Genomic DNA, 19,989 nt, shown 5'->3' on the forward strand with positions numbered 1-19,989 from the left:
GCATCACTGGTATATCGGCATGCATCGCCGTTATATGATGGGCAGCGATATGCTTACACACGGCCTTCTATTTCGGGTAGCGACCGCTCCGCCCTCCTACCGAGTATGGCGTGGGAGCGCGCTATACTGATTGTCAGCAACTACGCCTGCGGCATGCTTGTACACGCGGTCCTATACCCTGAAAGAATGATATTCCCGCGACTACTCCACCGGCACTAAGGTTCTCGAAGCACATGGGCTACCATCGGGCGTAGGGCGAAAAACGATCCAAGGTTCGCGCGGCTCAATCAGCATGGACTCCGATTTGGCCATGGACGTACTTTATCGGTCTCTTTACCAGAGTTAGGTCTCTTCTCAGTTGCGTACCGTCGTTCGTCTCTGGCACAAGCAGGGTGGACCTCAACATGGCGTTTCTAGCAACGATACCTGTCCTCATCGTGGTTGGCACTCTCTTCTTCTACGCACTCAGTCGCCTCTTGCGAATTAAAAGCTACGATCTTCCGCTCCCTCCGGGTCCAAAAGGAATTCCCCTCATTGGCAATATCAATGACTTACCGAAGCCTGGGATCCTCGAGTGCCATCATTGGCTCAAGCACAAAGACCTCTACGGTCCTATAAGCTCGGTTACGGTTCTGGGTCAAACGTTCGTCGTCGTCAACGATGCGAATATAGCAGTAGAGCTGCTAAGCAATCGGGCGGCGATCTATTCAGGGAGGCCACATATGGTATTCAGTGGAGACATGTACGCTTCTATGCCTATACCAAGCGATCGAGATGGCTGACGAAGAAGCAGGATTGGCTGGACCAAGACGTTGGCGATGCATCAACCCGACCAAATCTTCAAACACCATCGTCGCAATATTGCGAAAGTAGCCAGCTCCAGCACGTCTGTTGCCGTCTTTGATCGCGTCCAGAACGAAGAAGCAGCACATTTCCTCCTGAATGTCATGGAATCCCCGAACGATCTGTTTGAACACATCAGGAAAGAGGCAGGTGCTGTCATATTGAGAGTCACATATGGCTATACTCCAAACGCGAAGGGACCGGATCCGCTCGTAGATATAGCAGGCCAAGCGATGGCCGAGTTTGCTGACGCAAGTGTGCCTGGAAGATGGCCTGTAGACGTCATGCCTTTCTGTAAGCTTACCTCCGTACCATTAGGCTACCAAGTATGCAGTAACGCGCGCTGACTTCGAAAAGTACGTTTCCTCCCAGACTGGTGTCCAGGTACCGGCTTCAAGCGTACAGCTCGGCAGATGGCAAAAACCTTGATACGAACGGCCGAAGAGCCCTACGCTTTCGTTAAGTCGCAGATGCAGGATAAGAAAGCGAAGACATCCTTCCTCTCTCAAGCCATGGAATCTCTCGGCTCAGACGCATCTATGGAGTACATCAACAAATGGTCCGCTGCGTCCATGTACCTGGGTGGCGCAGACACCACCGTCTCGTCGCTGATGACGTTCTTCCTGGCCATGGCCGTCTTTCCGGAAGTCCAGAAGAAAGCTCAAGACGAGCTGGACCGTGTGATTGGCGGAGAGCGACTTCCAATCACCAGCGACAAATCAAGCTTGCCGTATATTGAGGCCGTAGTGAAGGAGACGCATCGATGGCATCCTGTGGGACCCATGTCAATACCCCATTCCTGCACGCAGGAGGATAGTATCAATGGGTATAGGATACCGAAGGGAGCGATGATCTTGCCTAACAACTGGTACGTATGATAGTGCGAGAAGCAGACGCATTCGTGGCTGACAGCATGTAGGTGGTTCACACACGACCCAGCCGTCTACCCCGATCCTATGACCTTCCGTCCCGAACGCTATATCACGACACCAAACCATACCGCGGAGTCCGATCCACGTACATGGACATTTGGCTACGGGCGTCGAGTCTGCCCTGGACGCTATGTCGCCGATAACGCTCTTTTCGCGACAATCGCGCAGTCGCTGGCTGTCTTCAATATCGAGAAGCCTATCGAGAACGGAAAGCTAGTAGAGCCCAAGGTTGAGTTTGAGCCTGGCGTGATAAGCCACCCAAAGCCGTACCGTGTGAACATCGTACCGAGGAGTGAGAAGTGCAGAGAGTTGGTCAAGCAAGCGGAGGAGGTGTACCCATGGGGCGAAAGTGATGCTGAGACTTTGAAGAATCTGAGCTAGATGCTGAGGAAGGCGGCATGGGGCGTTCCGAAGTGGAGATCCAAGGTCGACAGGTACTCATCGCGCGAGTTCGGAAGTCGCGTCCAAGCAGACGGACTTGGCTGTTCACGCGTAATCATTCGAAGGTGCCAAGGTATGTACTACTGCCGTAGATAATTCCACGTATAAGACACTTGTAGTGTAGTGATCACTGCAAGCCAAGAATGATGAGAATTGATTCTGGGTACGGCATATGAAGTCGTTGTGACTGCCATTCGGGAAGTGGAGGATGGTCTATCCTCCTTTGGACAAGCGTTCCCGAACTCGAGCCGCAACCCAGGTTAATCGAACGCGTGCATGCACGCGCGCGTCACCAACAGAAAAAGAGGCTGGCAGCTACCCCGGCTTTTCACGCATTTACCCCAGTAAATTCCCCGCATACAGTGCAGATCTCCAACGAAGATAGCAGAAAATTGACCGAGGCCATGCTTTTCAATTGCCGCATGACGTCCCAGTCAAAATCTCCGTTGCCGGCGACGCCCATAAACCTCGCGCAGACGGCCTTCAAGGTATGGCAGCGACGATCTAACGCCCACCATGTTACCCTCAATCAAGCGCTCTCTTGCTGTTGCAGCTCTCGGTGCTTTTCTAGACGCCGAGGCAGCTCACATCTCCTCCAGGGCAAAACCAATTGCGATTCCAAAGTCTGCACCCAACGATGCTGGTATTCCCTTGGACTCTTTCGTGTCGTATTCATTTGAGTTCTCGTCATGGCCCGACTTTGCTGGTATGTCTGCTGCGATATGCCAAATCGCACGACAGTTTGACTAACGATCATTGCTCCTAGGCAATCTGTCGCATCCCAATGCCTTCTCATACAACCTCATGAGCAACCTTGGCAAGCTGCAAGGCTCGATGCCGATTGCTCGCGTCGGCGGCAACACACAGTAAGACATCCCCTTCATCGCGATTCTGGATACATGTAGCTTACTCCAGAATTAGGGATATCGCCATCTTCGATGAATCGCTCGAGACCAGCATCGTCGGCATCATTCGCCCAAACATCTCCGCCGACTACCCAACGATCATCACGATTGGCCCGTCCTACTTCGAGTCCTACAAAACCATGCCTGAGGGCACGCGATTCGTTCACGGCTTCAACATGGGCGCCAACTCCAGCGCCGCAAGAACCGCAACGTGGGCATCTGTTTCCCACGCCTGCAAAGCGATAGGAAGCGACCTGCTGTTTTGGGAGTACGGCAACGAGCCCGATCTCTTCACTGCTTCTGGATACCGAAACGACAGCTGGGCCGAAGCGGACTATGTATCTGAGTGGCTGAATGGCACGACTGCCATTGAAGAGGCCACCAAAGCAGCATGCCCAGATCTCGCTGGCACCAAGTTCATGGCACCGAGCTTTGCGGGTATCGGAGTCAATGACTACTTCAGGTTGGACCCCGTCGAAGTCTTCAAGCAGGGATTGGACGAGAAGCAGAACATCGGCCTGATCGCTTCGCACAACTACATGGGTGTCTCTACGAATCCTGGCATCACATTGCAAGGCACGTTGATGAACCACAGCAGTGTACTCGCCAAGGCAGACGAACAGATCGGTGTGAAAGATGGCATCAAGGCACTGGGAGACGCGCTGGCTCCAAATGTCCCCTTCGTCATGGGTGAACACAACTCGCTAGCCCGACAGGGACGACCTGGTCTTAGCAACAGCTTCGGCGCTGCGTTGTGGGGTGTAGACTGGAACACCTATCTCGCGTCCCAGAACCTTACACGCTCTCACATGCACCAAGGAACAAACTACCGGTACGTACTACGTTTTTCTCGTGTGAAACCGTTCGTGAGCTAACAGTGTCTTCAAAGCTACCAATCCTGGCAACCGATCCAAACGAACATCACAGCTCGAGGAACAAAGCCACCATACTACGGCAACGTCGCCGTGGCAGCCTTCATGCACAAACCTTCATCCTCATCGGAACTCAAGATCTCAGCGCTGCCCTCATCTTCCATCTACGCAACCCAATACGCCGCCCACGTCGACGACACGCTCGCACGTCTCCTCCTTGTGGACCTACACACATACAATACAACCGCGGATAACAACTACACCACATCGTTCGCGCGCCCAGTAGAGAAGTACTCCTTCCAACTACCGAGCGACTGCAAGGGTGAAGCTCAGGTGCAAAGGCTGTTGGCCAATGGAAGTGATGCTATCACGGGAATCACCTGGGATGGCTACAGCTACAACTACGAGCTCGATGAAGGGAAGCCTGTTCGTATGGACAATGTGACTTGTGGAGAGCGTGTGAAGGTGGATGGCAAGGGTATGATTAATGTGGAGGTACCGTGGAGCAGTGCTGCTATTGTCAGCTTAGACTGCTAAAAGGGCTGTCGTTAAAGCGTCATAAGGATGAAGTAGATCTCTTTGGAACGCAAATGTAATTTGTGCATACTGCTCCATCTCGATCCCGATAGGTACTCATATCTTTCGCATCACGAGGATGCCTTCCTAGACACATCTGGGTAGACGCGGTATTGTTATGCTGCCACCGGCGGCCTGTTGCTGGAACCATGGTACGCGTGGAGGGATAAGAAATATGTGTGCTGGCGAAAATCTTCGTCTTTCCCACATGCCGCCTACGAAAAGAAAAAAAACAATCAGTCCTAGATTTTCACAGGTCTTAACTCTCCTTCTCCAGCGTTCACCAATCTCCCACAAGTCTCATTCCCAAGACTAAAGTGTAATTGTACTCAGGCTCACAACGCGGCGACGCCCTCTAATCGTCAAAATAGTCAACGCAGCCGAGGCTACAGTACGTTCCGAGCGGACAATTCCGAACTTCTTCCTACCCGACAACACCAATATGTCTACTCTTTTACAGCTGCCGCGGGAGCTCCGCAACCTCATCTACGACTACTACTTCGCCGGCGATGGCGACTACACACATAATTTCGAGACGAACAAGCTCAGCCGGGCAGACAATCAGCCGATTGAATTGGCTTTGGTGCTGAGCTGCCGGCAGATCGCGAACGAAACGCGCGGGCTTGCGCTGCGGATCAATACACTTCGGTTCACGACTTTCCACTCGGATGCCACGCAGGAAGATGCCAGCGTGCTCCATGCAAGCAACAATGCCATTCGCTACATCAAAGAGTCGATACTCAACTACGCAACGCATGACTATCTCAGCGAAGAACAAGCCCAGACAGCAAGAGAAGCGTATCCGCAATTCACGCCCGTGATTGATCACTGGCAGTCGCCGCGTCACTCGATAATCCATCGCGCCCTGTTCAGGCCTTACCTGATATGTGGTGAGGCACCGTCCATTTGGCACGACTTTGTAGCCTTCACCTTGGATCTAGTCTCTCAGCACCCTGAATTTCTGAAGAACGCTAGAGTATGGTCTGAGCTGCCGTTCAAGAACAGCGAATATCATCTAGTTAGCGATGTTAGTACTAAGCCCTGGGAAATCCCAGACGGCACGGAAATTGCGAGGCTGCGGAATATCTCGGGACAGCCCTTCAACACTTTCCACCTTTCTGCTCGCACAAAGCACGCTTATTCGGCAGCCTCAAGAGCTCTTCTCTTTCTACACTCAGCGCCCGAGACTACACGCGAGAACATTCGGAAAATCCTGTTGATTGAGAACCGCGAATCGATATCGCTTCCTGAGAGCCATGGCAGAGGATTCATTCCTTTCTGTCAGAGATATCCACAGCTCAAAGTCGAACGCCGCGCTAGTCTTTGGAGCAATGTCTTCCCCACCGCTTCGCATATGTTAGAAGAGTATTTAGAAAATAATCAAAGCTTGATAGATGAAGGAGCTTCGGCCCTATACAATTAAATACGTTAAATTTGTTCTAAAATATAATTTATTACTTAATTCTAGTTTCTATGCTAAGTAATGTTACCTTCTATATACTAGTTCTTGCTATCTTAAGTAGATAGCCTAAGCAGCTTAAACTCTATACTATATTAGAACTTATAAACTATAAGGTGCAAAAATAATATTAGTTCTTATATATTGTTTATTATTGCTATAAAAGCTAATCTAGCCTATAAAGGTAGTCTTTACTAGAGTAGGTATATAAGCGTGTTATTAAAGGTAAAGAAGTAGGCCTTATATAGCTAATTTCTTAGCTAAAAAAAAGGCTCTAGCTACTAGAGTTATCTCTATATAAGTAGTAAGCAGTACATCTAATAAATAAGCATTATATATACTTATCTAAGTGCTTAGAAAGAGTAAGTATAACTTTATATTTTACATTTTTTAAGCTAAGAGTAATAAGTAAAGTTACTAATAGATACTAAGTATCTTTATAATAAGCTTACTAGTAAAACGTAAGGTTATAAAGTAAGCTAGGTAAGCGTAGATATTAAGGTAGATAATTATAAAAATAATTACTATTATAAAGAAGAAAAGTATAAGTAGTATAATTATATGTATGTTATAGAAGTAATAAAGATACTATAGTACGCTTTATATACTCCTCTCTTTAACTTATTACTATATACGCAGAATTTAAAGCCTATAGTTTAGCATTGCTATTTTATAGTACTATAATAACTTAGAAGTAACTTAGAGATAATAAGCTAACTACACCTTCTGCATTCTATATAACTTATATGTAAGGAGATACTCTACAAAGAGAGAAGTATCGCATCTCTAAGAACCTCTAATAGACGAAGGCGATGAAGGGACCATAATCTTCGATAGATGTTTCGCCCGCGACATGACTAAGGCGGTGGGTACGTGGATGAAAGAAGCCAGAGCTCTGATACCGCTTGGCATGCCACATGATTCCTTCACCCTCGTTCTCGATGGCGAGCTTGTGCCAGAGCTTTCATCGCGCGCCTTCCGCGTTATCCAACGCGACGTCGCATGGCAGACCGCCCTCGATACCTGCTACGCCCGGGGAATTCTACCGCAACCTTCGTGGCTCGATCGGCGACTAGGTACTAGTGGTTTCATCTATGAAGGATTACCAGAAGCAGTTCGAGCTCTTTCCACTAATAGCCCGCTCATTAGAACCAACTTTGAGCTCCCTCCACCTGACAATGTTGAGCAACTGCTAGATGAGAACAAAGGATGGTCTGCACATCACTGGGATATAGGCTGGGATTCACACAAGCCGAAATTCTTCCAGACCGAGCCACCACTACCACCTTGGCATGTGCTTCGTTGGGGACATGTTATTTGGAGGCCCTAGGCTTTGGAATTCGTTGGAACAAGAGTGGCATTCAGTGTCAACTGCGAACTAAAGGCCAAGGCATTCATCAAGCATGTAACTTACAATCAACTTCACTAGAATCCTTTGCTTCGTTATCCTCTTGACTAATGTGATGTTACTCCGCCTTGTATACATGTTGCCCTGATCCGTCGTTGCTGCTGTGGCGAGATTGGGGGAAACGTACGGAAGGTGGGGCAAGCCGAGGCTTCCCTGTGGACCCCGTAACGCGTGCGCCACCAGTGGCTCCACCCGGGCACCAAACAATATTGAGAAGCTCGCTCTGATCCATGGAGCTCTTCAGGCAACAACGCTATTTCCCTAATGCTGTCCAAGAATTTGGCATGTATAAGTCAATGCTGATACAATCATGGGGATCGCTGGACGGGTACCACATCAAAGTTATTGCAATCATACCGTATACCAAAGCACAGTCTCAAAGACCAAGCCCAACCCAGAACCAGACCGCAGTCTGAGTCAAAGGCGCACTCTATCCTTTCTGGACGGGTACCGTTGACGCACACATGGGCAGAGCGGAAGGACTGTTGAGAATCGATCATGTTGTATGATGGTTACGTACTCTCCGCGTTCTGAAAACGGTCCTGCTAGAGCTCCGCGTATGCGGCTGAGCAGGTTGTGTGTGGAAGCGCGCCTCTCTACCAAACTACGTAGCCTCCCGAACCTGGGTACATTCGTGCAAAAAGCGCCCCGTCTCCAGCCCTTGATCTAGTACTTCTACTCCCTCAGCCCGTACCACTTCGCACAACGATTCTACCTCCTCTCTCGCTACGCTCGTCTACGATGTCCTTCCTCCGACTACCGCGCGAACTTCGCGATATGATCTACGAGCAATATTTTGCAGTCGAAAACGGCTACCTGTACGACGCTGAGCTCGAAAAGCTTACGCAGGCTGATAATTCGCCTATATCGCTGTCTCTCTCTCGTACATGTCGACAGGTCGCGTGCGAAGTCCGAGGTCTCGCCTTTCGCGTCAACACAATCACGTTTTCAACATTCAGCCCTAGCTCGCAGCGCACACAGGTGGCTGCAAGTGTACTTCATGCTACCGTAGCTGAAGTCAAGCACCAAAAGCACATCATGATCCTTTCGCTTGTATCTCAGCTACTCACACGCGACATGGCCGAGCTAGCGGCCAAAGCATATCCGCAATTTGCGTCAGTGTTCGACGATTGGACGCCTCAAAGTGACATACCTATTCTTTACAGGAAGAACTTTCATTGTGGAGAGGCCCCTTCGGTCTGGCTTGATTTCAAACACCACATTTTAGATCTGATGTCAAAACATCCGTTGTTCGGCAAAAGAGCGTCTGCTATAACTAGACTTTGGGGTCCAGATATCGAGTACTACACTCTCCAAGCGAATGATGCGTCATCGAGATCTTACTTTATCTTTGGCTTCATACACGACGTTTTGAAACGAGTGTCGAAGCATGTCTTAGCCGTCACAACAGCGTTGATTATACCTCGACTTTGGGCTTCAGACAGTGTATACCGCGCTACTCAACTGACTCATACATCGCCAAAGCCTTGGGTCATTCCCGATCCCCTCGAGCTGAAGCGATTAGCAAACATTGTCGATGTTGAACCCACGCTACCGTTCTACGAACCCAACACGAAGTACACCTACTCTGCGGCTTCCATTGCGCTTCGCTTCCTTCGCACGCTGCCAGACGCTTTGCGTAGTAAGATAAGAAGCGTTACACTGCTCGAAGACCGCGAATCTGTGGCGTATGCGAAGTGTCATGGAAGAGGGTTCATTGGTCTGTGTCAGTCCAACCCAAAGCTTCGCGTCAAGCGCGTTGTCAGTCTTTGGCAGAACGCGTTTCCAATCACGCCCGAGAAGAAGATGGACTACATCTTAGCAAGCCAGTACCCAGAGTACATGTACAATGTCGTCAGCGATTCTTTGCTGTCCAAGCACATATCAAAAGCTCTCGGCGCATGGATGGCGGAAGCCCTGGCTTTGTCTAGCCTTGGGATGCCGGACGGCTCATTTCGGCTTGTCTTCGAAGGCGAGCCTACTTCACCGGATACACCCACAGCCGATGCATTCAGGGTAGTGCAACGAGATGTCGCTTGGCAATGTGCCCTGGACACCGCCTACTCTCGTGGTATGTTGCCAAAACCATCTTGGCGGGAGCGCCGGCTCCAGGTTACATATCTATACGAGGGTCTCTCGGGTATCATCGACAACTTGGCGAAAGAGAATGCTCTCTTCAGTTGCAACTTCGAATTAGGCCCTTCATATGATATTGAAAAGCTGTTGGAGGAGCATAGCACCTGGACTGCACAAGATTGGGAGCGCAATTGGGACGCGCACGAACAGGAAGGATTCGATACTGCAGCCCCATTACCACCATGGCATATGCTTCGACTGCACCGTATCTTTGACTAGTTGGCTGCGACTAGCGTAAACAGTCTGCGGTGGGCGCGTTACAACTGCGCACGCAACATTGCCCAGGGGGCGAGGCAGTACCGTTGATCTGTAATGACACAGCGATTGGAGAATTGATTAACTTCCAACAGTTTGTTTGCAGCAAATGAGATAGACCAACTGGGTTTCGAAGCGCCCCCGAGGGCTTTGTTTTGTGTCAATAATCTGGGAAGAGGCCAGTTCGCATACCATTGCGCAACATTCGATAATAATTTGATATAGTGTATTTGGTGATTGCGATATCGCCCACCCTGTTGTGACTCTGAAGAGTAAATTTGGTGTGTTGTAGAAACACAACAATGTTCAGCATGTCACCCTATGTATTGCACGTACTAATCTCGGCAGTTAAACTCAGCAACGACTTCACATCCACAACCAGGCCGTGGCCGTGCAGCTTCTTTCCAAGCACACGGGCTATCGCAGTAGCAGATCGGAGGACTAACGAAGGATTAGTGATAATATCAAGAGCAGAAAACCATTCCACTTACAATTGGGTGGCAGGAGTTGCCTTGATCTCCGCCGCTTTTGAGGAGAAGTCGCGTCGAATCCCGTGCTTGAACTCCCTCCATACCGGCTCCCACTCCCACCTCGTACTGTTCTTCACATCTCCGCTCACAGAAACCATTGGTACATTCTCCCCTTCCTCATACCTTTGTACAAACTGCTCATACAAGAGCGTGAGAACCCACTCAACCCACACTTTCTGACACTGCATAACAACAGGATCAAGCTTGAACTGCGTGACAGGATGAAGCCTATCGCCGAGGATTCGAAAGGGTAAGGGGGCTTGGAAGTGGAGGTCAAGGTATTCGATGCTGTTGATGGAAGCTAGGACGCTCAAGCGATTAGCTTTCTCAGCGGGAAGCGGAGCGAATGCTAACTCGGCGGTGGTTTTGTAGCCGAGGAGACGGAGGTATGCGCGGTCGCTGAATGTGAGTGATACGCGTCGGAGTGCGTTGAATGGGATGGCATCGAGATGTGGGATCGTTCTGGTCAGAGTTGCTATGTTGTCGAATCTCTTGATTGTACTTTCCCAGATCATCTTCTGGGCTTCGGAACTGAATGCTTTGCTGACGAGTAGTAGGGTTTTGATCCAACCGGTAGCTTTGCGGGTCGATCCGTAAGGACGGCTGGATGGCGGACGATGGCAGGATACTTTGTCTCTCAGCCTTGGCGCGTTGGTGGATATTCCCCGTGGCCAGGTGTTGACGTTCGTTTCCGCGTCTTGTGGAGATGAGTTACGTGGTGTGTTGTTTTGATCATGCCGTGATGCAGGTGTTGCATCATGTGCACGACGGCCGGTCATCAGAGCTGCCTGCGACTCTTCAGTGGCTCTATGATGAGGCCATAATACCGGCCCTATCGATGCCTCAAAGATCATGAACCGCAGTTCAAGCGGAAGATCCATGAATCGAAACGACGTATGGTAAAGATCAAACCACTCGTTGAATAAGTCCCGACGAGTGACATCGCCGCCATATCGTTCTAGCAGCCAAGATCTGGCAGACATGCACTCGGTCTTTCTACCGGTTTTGATATCAAGCTCCGGTTTGCCATTGATCGACTTCCATCGCGTAACGATGCCATGCTCGCGTGTGTGCCCATGTGTCCTTTTTTCGGAGATGAAGAAGTGCTGAGTAACGGTACGCGTAGTAGCGCGTAAAAGTGGGTGTCTCTCGATTCGAATGCCCTGTGTATTCGTGTAGATGTTGAAACTATACCGGCGCTCTTCATTCAGCATGAGTCTTAGTTTTGGTAGTGCATCTGGCATGCTCTTTGGCTGTTCCTGCTTCTTACGTCAGTCTTGTTTTGTAGACGGACCGACGGCGCGATGGCTTACTTGTACAGTTCTCGGCGGTACAGTACCAGGAGGAACCTGGTTTCTGTCGACTACCAATTGACTGGCATGATTGGAGCTCTGCCAATATGGGGCGTGGACGGACCACGCGTGAGACATGTCTGAACGGTATACGATGGAAACTACTTGTGTATCAAGAAGAGATGGTAATGCGCATCGTATACATCCTCATTTATGGGTGGAGTGGCGGTGTGATGGCGTCCTTTCTGTGGGGAGTGGCGGGTCATCATCCACTGTGCGCTTTGGCCACTCCCCGCATCTTCCGCGTTGCAACCTCAAAGAGACCTCGGGAGCTCGTTCCCGCTACTATTACCGTATATACTCCAGCCTGTATCAACGTTGATATATGAGTATGCAGGCTATGGCTTTTGCACGGAATGAAACTGTGATCGGTGGTACTTTGGGTGTATCTTGCACGCTACCTTCATGATGTCGTAACCGGAGGGATGGATTACATGGGTACAAAGACAGTGCACTGACTATCGCAACGAGGGACTTCACTAGTGTGTAACAATGCATCATGGCGTGCACAACGTCGCGGAATCAATATGAGTGATCTCTTTATGTATTATAAAACCCCAAACAGGTCTGCAGCCTACTCTAACATGGGATCATGTACCCTAGGCAACCTGATGTGACCAAGCATTCTAGGGTGTACAGCTCTTACCCTCTTTATGAACCGATACTCCTCGATCCGCTGCTGCTTCCCGTACCTGGGAGGGATGTTTGGTAGAACATGCCGCCAGCGAAGTATATGCCACGGCGGCAACGGTGCTTCCGTCTGAAACTCGTACGGGTTGTGCTTGCTCCATCTTGCGCTCCAGTCCTCTACAAACCTCCATCTATATGGCTGCTCCGACCTTTCGAGCAATTCTTGAACCGAGCTATCGAGATCGAACCCCGAATCTAAGTGGAAATTACACCTGACTGGGGCGCTGCCTGTAGAAAGCGTGCGGATCAATTCAGGCAACCCTCGGAAGATAAAAGCGCTGTTGCAGCGTCTGCTTGGCCAAGAGGGGTTGAACTCGAATACATCGCGGGAGAGGCATATGTCCAATGCAGCCTGCCATGCAGCATCCCGCTGGACGGTCCGAAATACATCGGCTGTGTGCTCTGGAATGGGGTCTCCATCCAGTACAAGCGTGTGCGAACCCTCAGGCATCCCAAGCAATTGTAGAGCCATTGTTTCAGTCACCCATTTCCCGAGCGACTTTGTGATAGTAGGGGCCAGCAAGCGATCGCCTTGGAAATTGTTTTCCGCATTGCTTTCTGCAGCTCGGATGTACCCCTCACGACGGCCTGGACAAACCTCGAAAACAGTCTTCCATAGGCTGACGCGGCGTTCGACTTGGAGTGATCTGTTCTCTTGGCATATGGGAATAAAGCCTCGACCGTGGCATTCAGGCTGTGCTATCGATACGCTATTTTCCTCGAGAACGATCTTGCGGACGGAAGATCGGATGGTCTTGGTACAGGAAGCGAGGAACTGTAGCGCCACAGCAGCGGCTGAATAGTCATAGCCCGTGTTTTCGCGCGGACTCTCGATTTCCAAAAAGCTGGGCAGCATATCTGACAGGCGTTGGAGCTCCGCATGATCGAGGATGAGCCAAGGTTGGAGATGTGCGTCTTTTAGCCGCAGCAGATCGCGACATCCTGTCAGTCGCACGCACGCAAGGCTTTTCGAACGGGCTGGAAAAGATGCAGTAGTAGAAGCAAGGCTACTCGGTAAGGCCTTGATAGTTTCCGCGTAGTCGGGGTGTTCAGAGATCAACTCTAGAACGTGATCCACGAAGTCGTCCCAGATCGATCTGGCTTCGCCAAAGCTTTCCTTGAAATCCCCGAATGTGTAAGGAGCTCGCCCTTGCGCCCAAACACGGATGAGTCCAGCAAACTCTGGATGCCTCTTAGCGGCGGCTTGTCCCATTGGTCGCGTGAAGAGCTCGGTAGGTAACAGCTCAAGCAGGGCTTGCTTTGAAGATCTGAGCTTCAGGGCGACATGATGTTGAAGACCGGCTTTCTCATGCGTAGATGTAGAACTGGTGGAAGAGAAGGTAAGCGAGTTCAACCCAAAAGGTAGTCTCGCTAGTTCTGATGCGGCTTGTTTGCACGTAAATGCCAGCGCGTAGCATACAGGCTCTCCATTCCTTTGCATGAACTTTCGGGTTTCTGCATCGAAGATATAGCCACCATCGCAGCGGATGTAGTAGTCGTAGATGATGTCTCGAAGCTCGCGAGGCAATCGAAAGATGGGGGGAAGGTCGGACGGCGGTGGAGGACTCAAATTGGGGCGCGTGTGGAAATCGCTCACAGCGCGCCTGTTGCTTGGATGTGACATGCTCGATGGATTCAGTGCCATGGGCTCCTGCGTATCTACACGAATGAACGTTTAGTGCTCACAAACGGATCTGCTCGTGGAGGAGGAAGAAGGACGAAGGCCTCGGCTTAGACTGCGCAGCCTGTATCTGTTCCGCATGAAGAACGGTGTGTAGACCTCGGAGCCTGGCAATATGGCTTTTTCGATGTCGCATAAGTGGTCTCCGATGCTAGATGGAAAATCTGGAATCATCTACTGGTTGCTTGCAGTGAAGTATGGTGGCAGTCGTTGGGTCAAGCGATCGCGGCGCACACGCGGATGGCCCGGGGGTGCGGGGGCACCTGGGCAGCACCAGTTGACCAGCGTTCACGCGTTGTGAGACTAGGCCCAACACAGCAACACTTCCATATCTACCTTTACATCCTTCTTTGGTGAGCACACTTAGGTAAGGCATTCTTCAGAAATAGGAAATACAGACAGAGAACGGAAAGCGACGTCAAGATAAGAGTTCTCAAGGCCACGTTAAATGGGCGCAATGCGAACATTGTGGTCGGATTCCAGTCCTGCAGATGGGCCTCATCGCGCACTGAATGCGAGATCTTCTCGAGCAGGGTGGCTAGGAACCTGAAAGCCTGGGCGTATCAGCTCGCGCTCTTCTTATAAGTATTCTGACCTCCAATTTAGCCCTACGCTTGCTCCGAGATGTTGATTACCGTGCCGTGATCTGCCCACAGCACCAAACCTCCGACTCCGACTTCAACGGCGGCTAATAGAAAGTGGCATAGCGCGGTCATAGTCGGATTGGAGGTGCGGGTGTAATTTATGATACGTTACGACGCTAGCGATTTCAATCACATCCGCTGTTGGAGCGACGGGAGACGGGCGCTAGAACTCTACGACTGCAGGTACATCCGCGTGGCATGTACATTGCCGGGAAGCTTCCGCTCGTCTAATGTCGCCAGAGCCCCCAGGCTGCATCCGGTTCCAGTGTACTTCTCGGGATTCTCTTGTCTAGGCGCGAATCCCTGGAAGTGTTCCTCGCTGTGATGATCTGTCGCTGGCTTGATGTCACCAAAGAGTAACGCGTCGCAGCTTATCGCGTCGAATTTCGATTCTCTGGGTAATGGTGCTTGACTCTGCTGCCAGTGGATAATGCCTTACATCAGGATGATGAATGGGAGGTGTATCTGAGGGTATGGTCCTGTGCCGGTCCGCCACTAGTGTGGAGCGCATCGCTCGCCAAAACAATGGTACCAAATCATTCCATTGGGGAGAACCTGATGACCTTGCATCAATAATCAGAGTGTTGACCGAGTCGAGAAAAGGATGCACACAGCTGCCTTGGCCTTCGCACATCACTGGTCATCCACGCCATTGCACTCATTTGCAATGGCTTGCCAGGCAGCACCGTCGGAAATCCTGGGCGAAGGTTCGCGTGCAGATACCTGGGTATATTGACCTCTTTGACTCCATGCGCTGTGGTCTGGTACAATAGGTAAGAATTATTTGTTGGAGGGTGTGACGCGTGCATGCGATGTCAGGTGTTAGCGCGATATGGTGGATCGCGCCACCCGAGCTTTCGCGTTCGTCAGCCTTCCGGAATGTTCTACGTCATCCTCTTATCTACTCGAGCACTTCCACCAGCGCCTGCACGCATCCACGAAGCGTGATACCATCTAGGGACTCTCATAGCCATTCAGAAATCTCCTCCAATATGGACGTCGAACTGTACGTGTATGACCTTTCTCAAGTAAGTGGCTGGAGCAGATGTACATGCGCGATCGTTCACGGCGCTTTGTAGACGTGTTCAGAGCTGACGGCATCGAGGGTCTTGCGCGAAGCATGTCGCAGCAATTCTTGGGCATTCAGGTAAGCCGTTCATCTTCCGATACTCGGTACATGCGCTGACACATGCTTCCGAACAGATTGATGCCGTATATCACACCTCAATCGTACTCGACGGCATAGAATACTACTACGGATCAGGCGTTCAGACATGTCGGGCGGGCACCACCCACCATGGCCGACCGATGGAAGTAATCAAGCTGGGGCAGACTGCGCTTCCAATGGAGGTCATATTAGAGTACCTCGAGTCTCTGAAAGAAATATACACGGCCGAGGTATGGTCTCGTTTAGCGCTTTTGCGCAGACTATGCTGACCGTCAACCCAGTCATACGATCTTTTCGCGCACAACTGCAATAACTTCTCCAACGATTTCGCCATGTTCCTTGTCGGCAAAGGAATACCAGATCACATCACTTCCCTCCCGCAGACCGTCCTGAACACGCCGTTCGGACAGATGCTCAAACCGCAAATCGACGCCGCAATGCGACCCATCGTCCAAGCACCAACGCCGCAGCCGGTACAACCGCAAGCGCATTCGAAAGCGTCGAGCGCAAATACATCCAATGGGGTCTCTTCTGGGGGTAGTGCTTTGGAAATGAACACGGGCAGGGTCAACAACATAACAACGCTGAAGGACGTAGACCGCCTTCTCGACCTCGCCAAAGACCGTTGCGCCATCATCTTCTTCACGAGCTCCACATGCGCGCCATGCAAGTTGGTGTACCAACCGTACGACGACCTCGCCGCCGAGACTGGCACCAAATGTGTCTTCATCAAAATCGACTTCAGCCACGCCGATCGCTCCATCAACGCCCGCTATCCCGACGTTCGCGCGACCCCAACGTTTATAACATACCTCAAAGGCGAAAAGCGAGACGAGTGGAGTGGAGCTGATCCGAGGCAGCTGCGGAACAACGTGGAGATGCTGGTCAACGCCGCGTTCCCAGCGCACCCACATCTCGAGAAGAGCACACCCATGCTGTTGCGGCAAAGTCAAAGGCCTGTCAGGTTCACCAAGGTGCCGCCCTTGGAGAAGCTGATCGCAAAGATGGGCGATGCAGGAAAGGAGCCCGCTGTTTCGTCAGTTGTGTCCTTCATACAGACCCGCGAACAATCTGGGGCCATAGAAGCACCTCTGGGGGATCTTCCGCAGTTCGCAAATTTCCTGAGGAGCAGCACCTCAGTACTCCCACCAGAGCTTCTGTTCACGGCCCTAGATCTGCTCAGGGTGGCCTTAACCGACGTCCGCGTGGCCGGCTTCTTTGCGGAAGAACATAAAGGAGCAACTGGCACACCTGCCACTATACACCATCTGCTGGGCTACGTCGACAAGCTCGGCGATTCCGCGCCTTACCCTCTTAGACTTACGACACTGCATCTCGCATGCAATCTATTTTCATCGCCACTCTTCATACCACACCTCCTGTCTCCGCCGCTCTCGTCAACGCTAATCTCCATCCTGACGACCGCTCTCCTCGACGAGAAACATCCCGCGCTCAAAGCGTCGGCTCTCAGCTTAGCCATGAACATCGCGTCTTCGAACCATCAAATACGCATGAAGAAGCACAGCGCGAACCCGTCAGCCTCCTTGTCTTTTGAGACCGAGTTACCCGAGGCGGAGCAAGGCGAGCTGCTGGCATCGCTACTGGAAAATATTGGCACCGAAGAGCAGTGGAGCGAGAACCAGAAGATGGGTGTCATATGTGTTGGTTGGTTGGTGTATGCCGCTGATATGCAGGGCGAGCTGAGAGACACTTGGAAGGTTATGGATGCTGCGGGCACGATAGGAAAGGTTCAAGCGAAGGCTGGTGAGGATAGCTTGATGGTAAAGGAAGTGCAGGCTCTGCTAGACGCATGAACTTTGTAAAGTACAAGCAGCTTTTTTTATTGACTTTGCCCACCAGGTGCCACGCAAACTACGGAGTATTTGCATCCTTATTTCTTCTTGCTGTATGTCTTCTTCACGACCTTGTTCTTGCCAATCTCGTGCTTCCCAGTCTTGTTCTTTCCAGTCTTGTCCTTCCCATCGCCGTCAACAACGGTAGTTCGGGTAAACTTCTTACCCTTCCACTCTACGAGTTGTATCTCCAGTTCTTCGGCTGTCAACTGTACAAGTTCTTCACCTTGCCCATCCGGTCTCTTTACCACCTTTCTCCCGCGCACCCAATGCATATCAGCTGCGCGAGGAATTCCCTTACTCTCGCGCTTGTTCTTCTTGTTTTCAGGTCGGTCAAACCAGGTGCGCCTTTGGTGTGTTAGTCGAGTTTGCCCATGCGAGCTGGGTACGACGACAACTGATGCGTACTAATACGAACGCGTATCACATTAGGGGGATGTCGACTCACTTAGATCCTCGACTGGCCAACTTGTCAGCGGCTTCGTTTCCTGCATCACCGATGTGGCCTTTAACCCAGAAGAACTTCGTCTTGGCACCAACATTCTTCCTCAATTGCTTGCGAATTACAACCGATTCGATAACATCCATGTGCTCGTAGTATTCGCCTTCTTGCTTGTTCCAGCTGGACATCTTCCAGCCGCGGTGCCATTTCGTTACGCACTGGATGGCGTACTTTGAGTCGCTGCGGATGAGAACGTCTTGGCTCAATGAGACCTTCTCGAGGGCGATCTTGATGGCCATGAGTTCGGCGCGTTGATTGGTCTGAGGACCCGGGCCGAGAGGTGCGCCGACATTTCTAGAGAGATGAAGGTCAATGTTGCTATGTGCATGGCGAGATAGCTGAAGGCTTCGAAGACGACTTACCTAGGGTCACTGACACCGAAGAAGACTCCAACGCCAGCGGCAGCATCAGCCTTTCCATTGCGGAAGGAACTGCCATCGGTACTGATCTTGAGCAGCCCTGGCCAATCCGGTTCGATAGAGGTAGTCATCGTAGTTGCAAGAGCGGGCACCTTCAAAGAGACGAGGTGATCGTCGTGAGTCTCGATTTATGTGGTCTGAAACCACGAGCGAAGAAAGTATCTCACTCTCATCAACACTTCTGGGGCATCGCGAGATACCCGTCTTCTCAGCTACTCTGGCGTTGCCATGGCTCTGCCATACGCGTTATCGCCATTGTCACAGATCGACCGATCGCATTGAACGCCATGACGGTACTAGCTATGAGAATAACTTTGAAGCCGCCAAGTTGTCGTGCGCCGGCTGTCCGTAGATGTGCCCTGGTGGGGTGAACCGTGGTGGGGGCGGGGCAACATCATCGCGATCAACTCCGGCGGGGCGCAAGCACCGCAAGCACGCTTCAACTAGTACGACCGTACCTGGTACGCATGCACCTGACACTCTCACGCCATGTCCTGGAAGTGCTTTTTTGAGTTCTGCGACGCCTGGCGCCACAATGATAGCGTGGATAGTGACTTTTACCGGTTCATGCAACCACTTCGCGAGCGGCTTGGAGACGCGCGCGAATCGGAGTGACGCGGGGATGGTAGCCCGTGGCTGTTCACACCTTGTAGACCTCGTCTTGCGTCCTTCTAGGATATCCTTGAATGAGTACCTTGCTTGTATTAGGCGTGAACTAATGCAGGACCTTGCAGTGCCTTTCATCGACCCCAGATGCTGGTCTCCTTGCATCGACCCCAGATGCTGGTCTTCTTGCATCGACCCCGGATGCTGGCAGTGTAGTCTCTCCAGACAGTCGGAAACACCCTCTAGATGCTCGACGGGTTCTACCGCCAATACACCGGCCTTTGCAATCGCGATGCTATGACTTCACTTATTGGAGATGGGCTGTTGAGCGCTGAGTGGCTTCTGACAAAGGAATTTGGAGAAGAGAGGGGTAATGGTGAAGGAAAGCTAGCAGGTACCCAGGCCGTTTAATTTGGGATACTTGGTCTTCCCCCCTCCAAAAACCATCGACTCTTCATTCACATTCCCTTTGATACCTACTTCCAATCATCACAGACTCGACAACATGTCCGCAGGTTTCTTCTGTCACGCATGTGCTCATCCCCATGGGGGCGACTACTTAACATGCCTGCGGTCCTTTGGCACCATGGACCTGGAACCCAGCTCGGATTGGGCTGCTCGTCACTACAGACCTATAGTGGTCTTACGACCAAAGAAGCCGAGAGTTAAGCGAGTACGTATGACCATCACCAAGGTCTTCAAGATGAAATGCTCATG

The 19,989-nt window shown here is 51.2% G+C and overlaps 5 protein-coding genes across 5 annotated transcripts; 4 read left to right on the plus strand and 1 right to left on the minus strand.

Moving 5' to 3' along the window:
- Positions 1–1,111: 1,111 nt before the first annotated feature.
- On the plus strand, positions 1,112–2,156 carry J4E87_007566 (uncharacterized protein; the record flags this gene model as incomplete). The annotated part of the gene is made up of 3 exons (XM_049379160.1): positions 1,112–1,118; positions 1,228–1,711; positions 1,763–2,156. 3 exons carry the CDS (start codon positions 1,112–1,114, stop codon positions 2,154–2,156), a joined length of 885 nt encoding a protein of 294 aa, XP_049231071.1.
- A 576-nt stretch (positions 2,157–2,732) lies between these two features.
- J4E87_007567 (uncharacterized protein) lies at positions 2,733–5,992 on the plus strand (the record flags this gene model as incomplete). The annotated part of the gene is made up of 5 exons (XM_049379161.1): positions 2,733–2,922; positions 2,983–3,082; positions 3,138–3,953; positions 4,011–4,471; positions 4,941–5,992. 5 exons carry the CDS (start codon positions 2,733–2,735, stop codon positions 5,990–5,992), a joined length of 2,619 nt encoding a protein of 872 aa, XP_049231072.1.
- A 2,221-nt stretch (positions 5,993–8,213) lies between these two features.
- J4E87_007568 (uncharacterized protein) lies at positions 8,214–9,791 on the plus strand (the record flags this gene model as incomplete). Its single annotated transcript, XM_049379162.1, has 2 exons — positions 8,214–8,325; positions 8,878–9,791. The coding sequence occupies 2 exons, from the start codon at positions 8,214–8,216 to the stop codon at positions 9,789–9,791; spliced, it is 1,026 nt and encodes a 341-aa protein (XP_049231073.1).
- A 5,925-nt stretch (positions 9,792–15,716) lies between these two features.
- Positions 15,717–17,706, plus strand: J4E87_007569 (uncharacterized protein; the record flags this gene model as incomplete). The annotated part of the gene is made up of 4 exons (XM_049379163.1): positions 15,717–15,752; positions 15,830–15,871; positions 15,928–16,122; positions 16,174–17,706. The coding sequence occupies 4 exons, from the start codon at positions 15,717–15,719 to the stop codon at positions 17,704–17,706; spliced, it is 1,806 nt and encodes a 601-aa protein (XP_049231074.1).
- A 77-nt stretch (positions 17,707–17,783) lies between these two features.
- J4E87_007570 (uncharacterized protein) lies at positions 17,784–18,737 on the minus strand (the record flags this gene model as incomplete). The annotated part of the gene is made up of 3 exons (XM_049379164.1): positions 17,784–18,093; positions 18,194–18,541; positions 18,610–18,737. The coding sequence occupies 3 exons, from the start codon at positions 18,735–18,737 to the stop codon at positions 17,784–17,786; spliced, it is 786 nt and encodes a 261-aa protein (XP_049231075.1).
- Positions 18,738–19,989: the final 1,252 nt, after the last annotated feature.

Source organism: Alternaria ethzedia (genome assembly GCF_023757985.1).
Source record: "Alternaria ethzedia strain BMP 0044 chromosome Unknown scaffold_21, whole genome shotgun sequence".
In the NCBI taxonomy this organism is placed as follows: Eukaryota; Fungi; Ascomycota; class Dothideomycetes; order Pleosporales; family Pleosporaceae; genus Alternaria; species Alternaria ethzedia.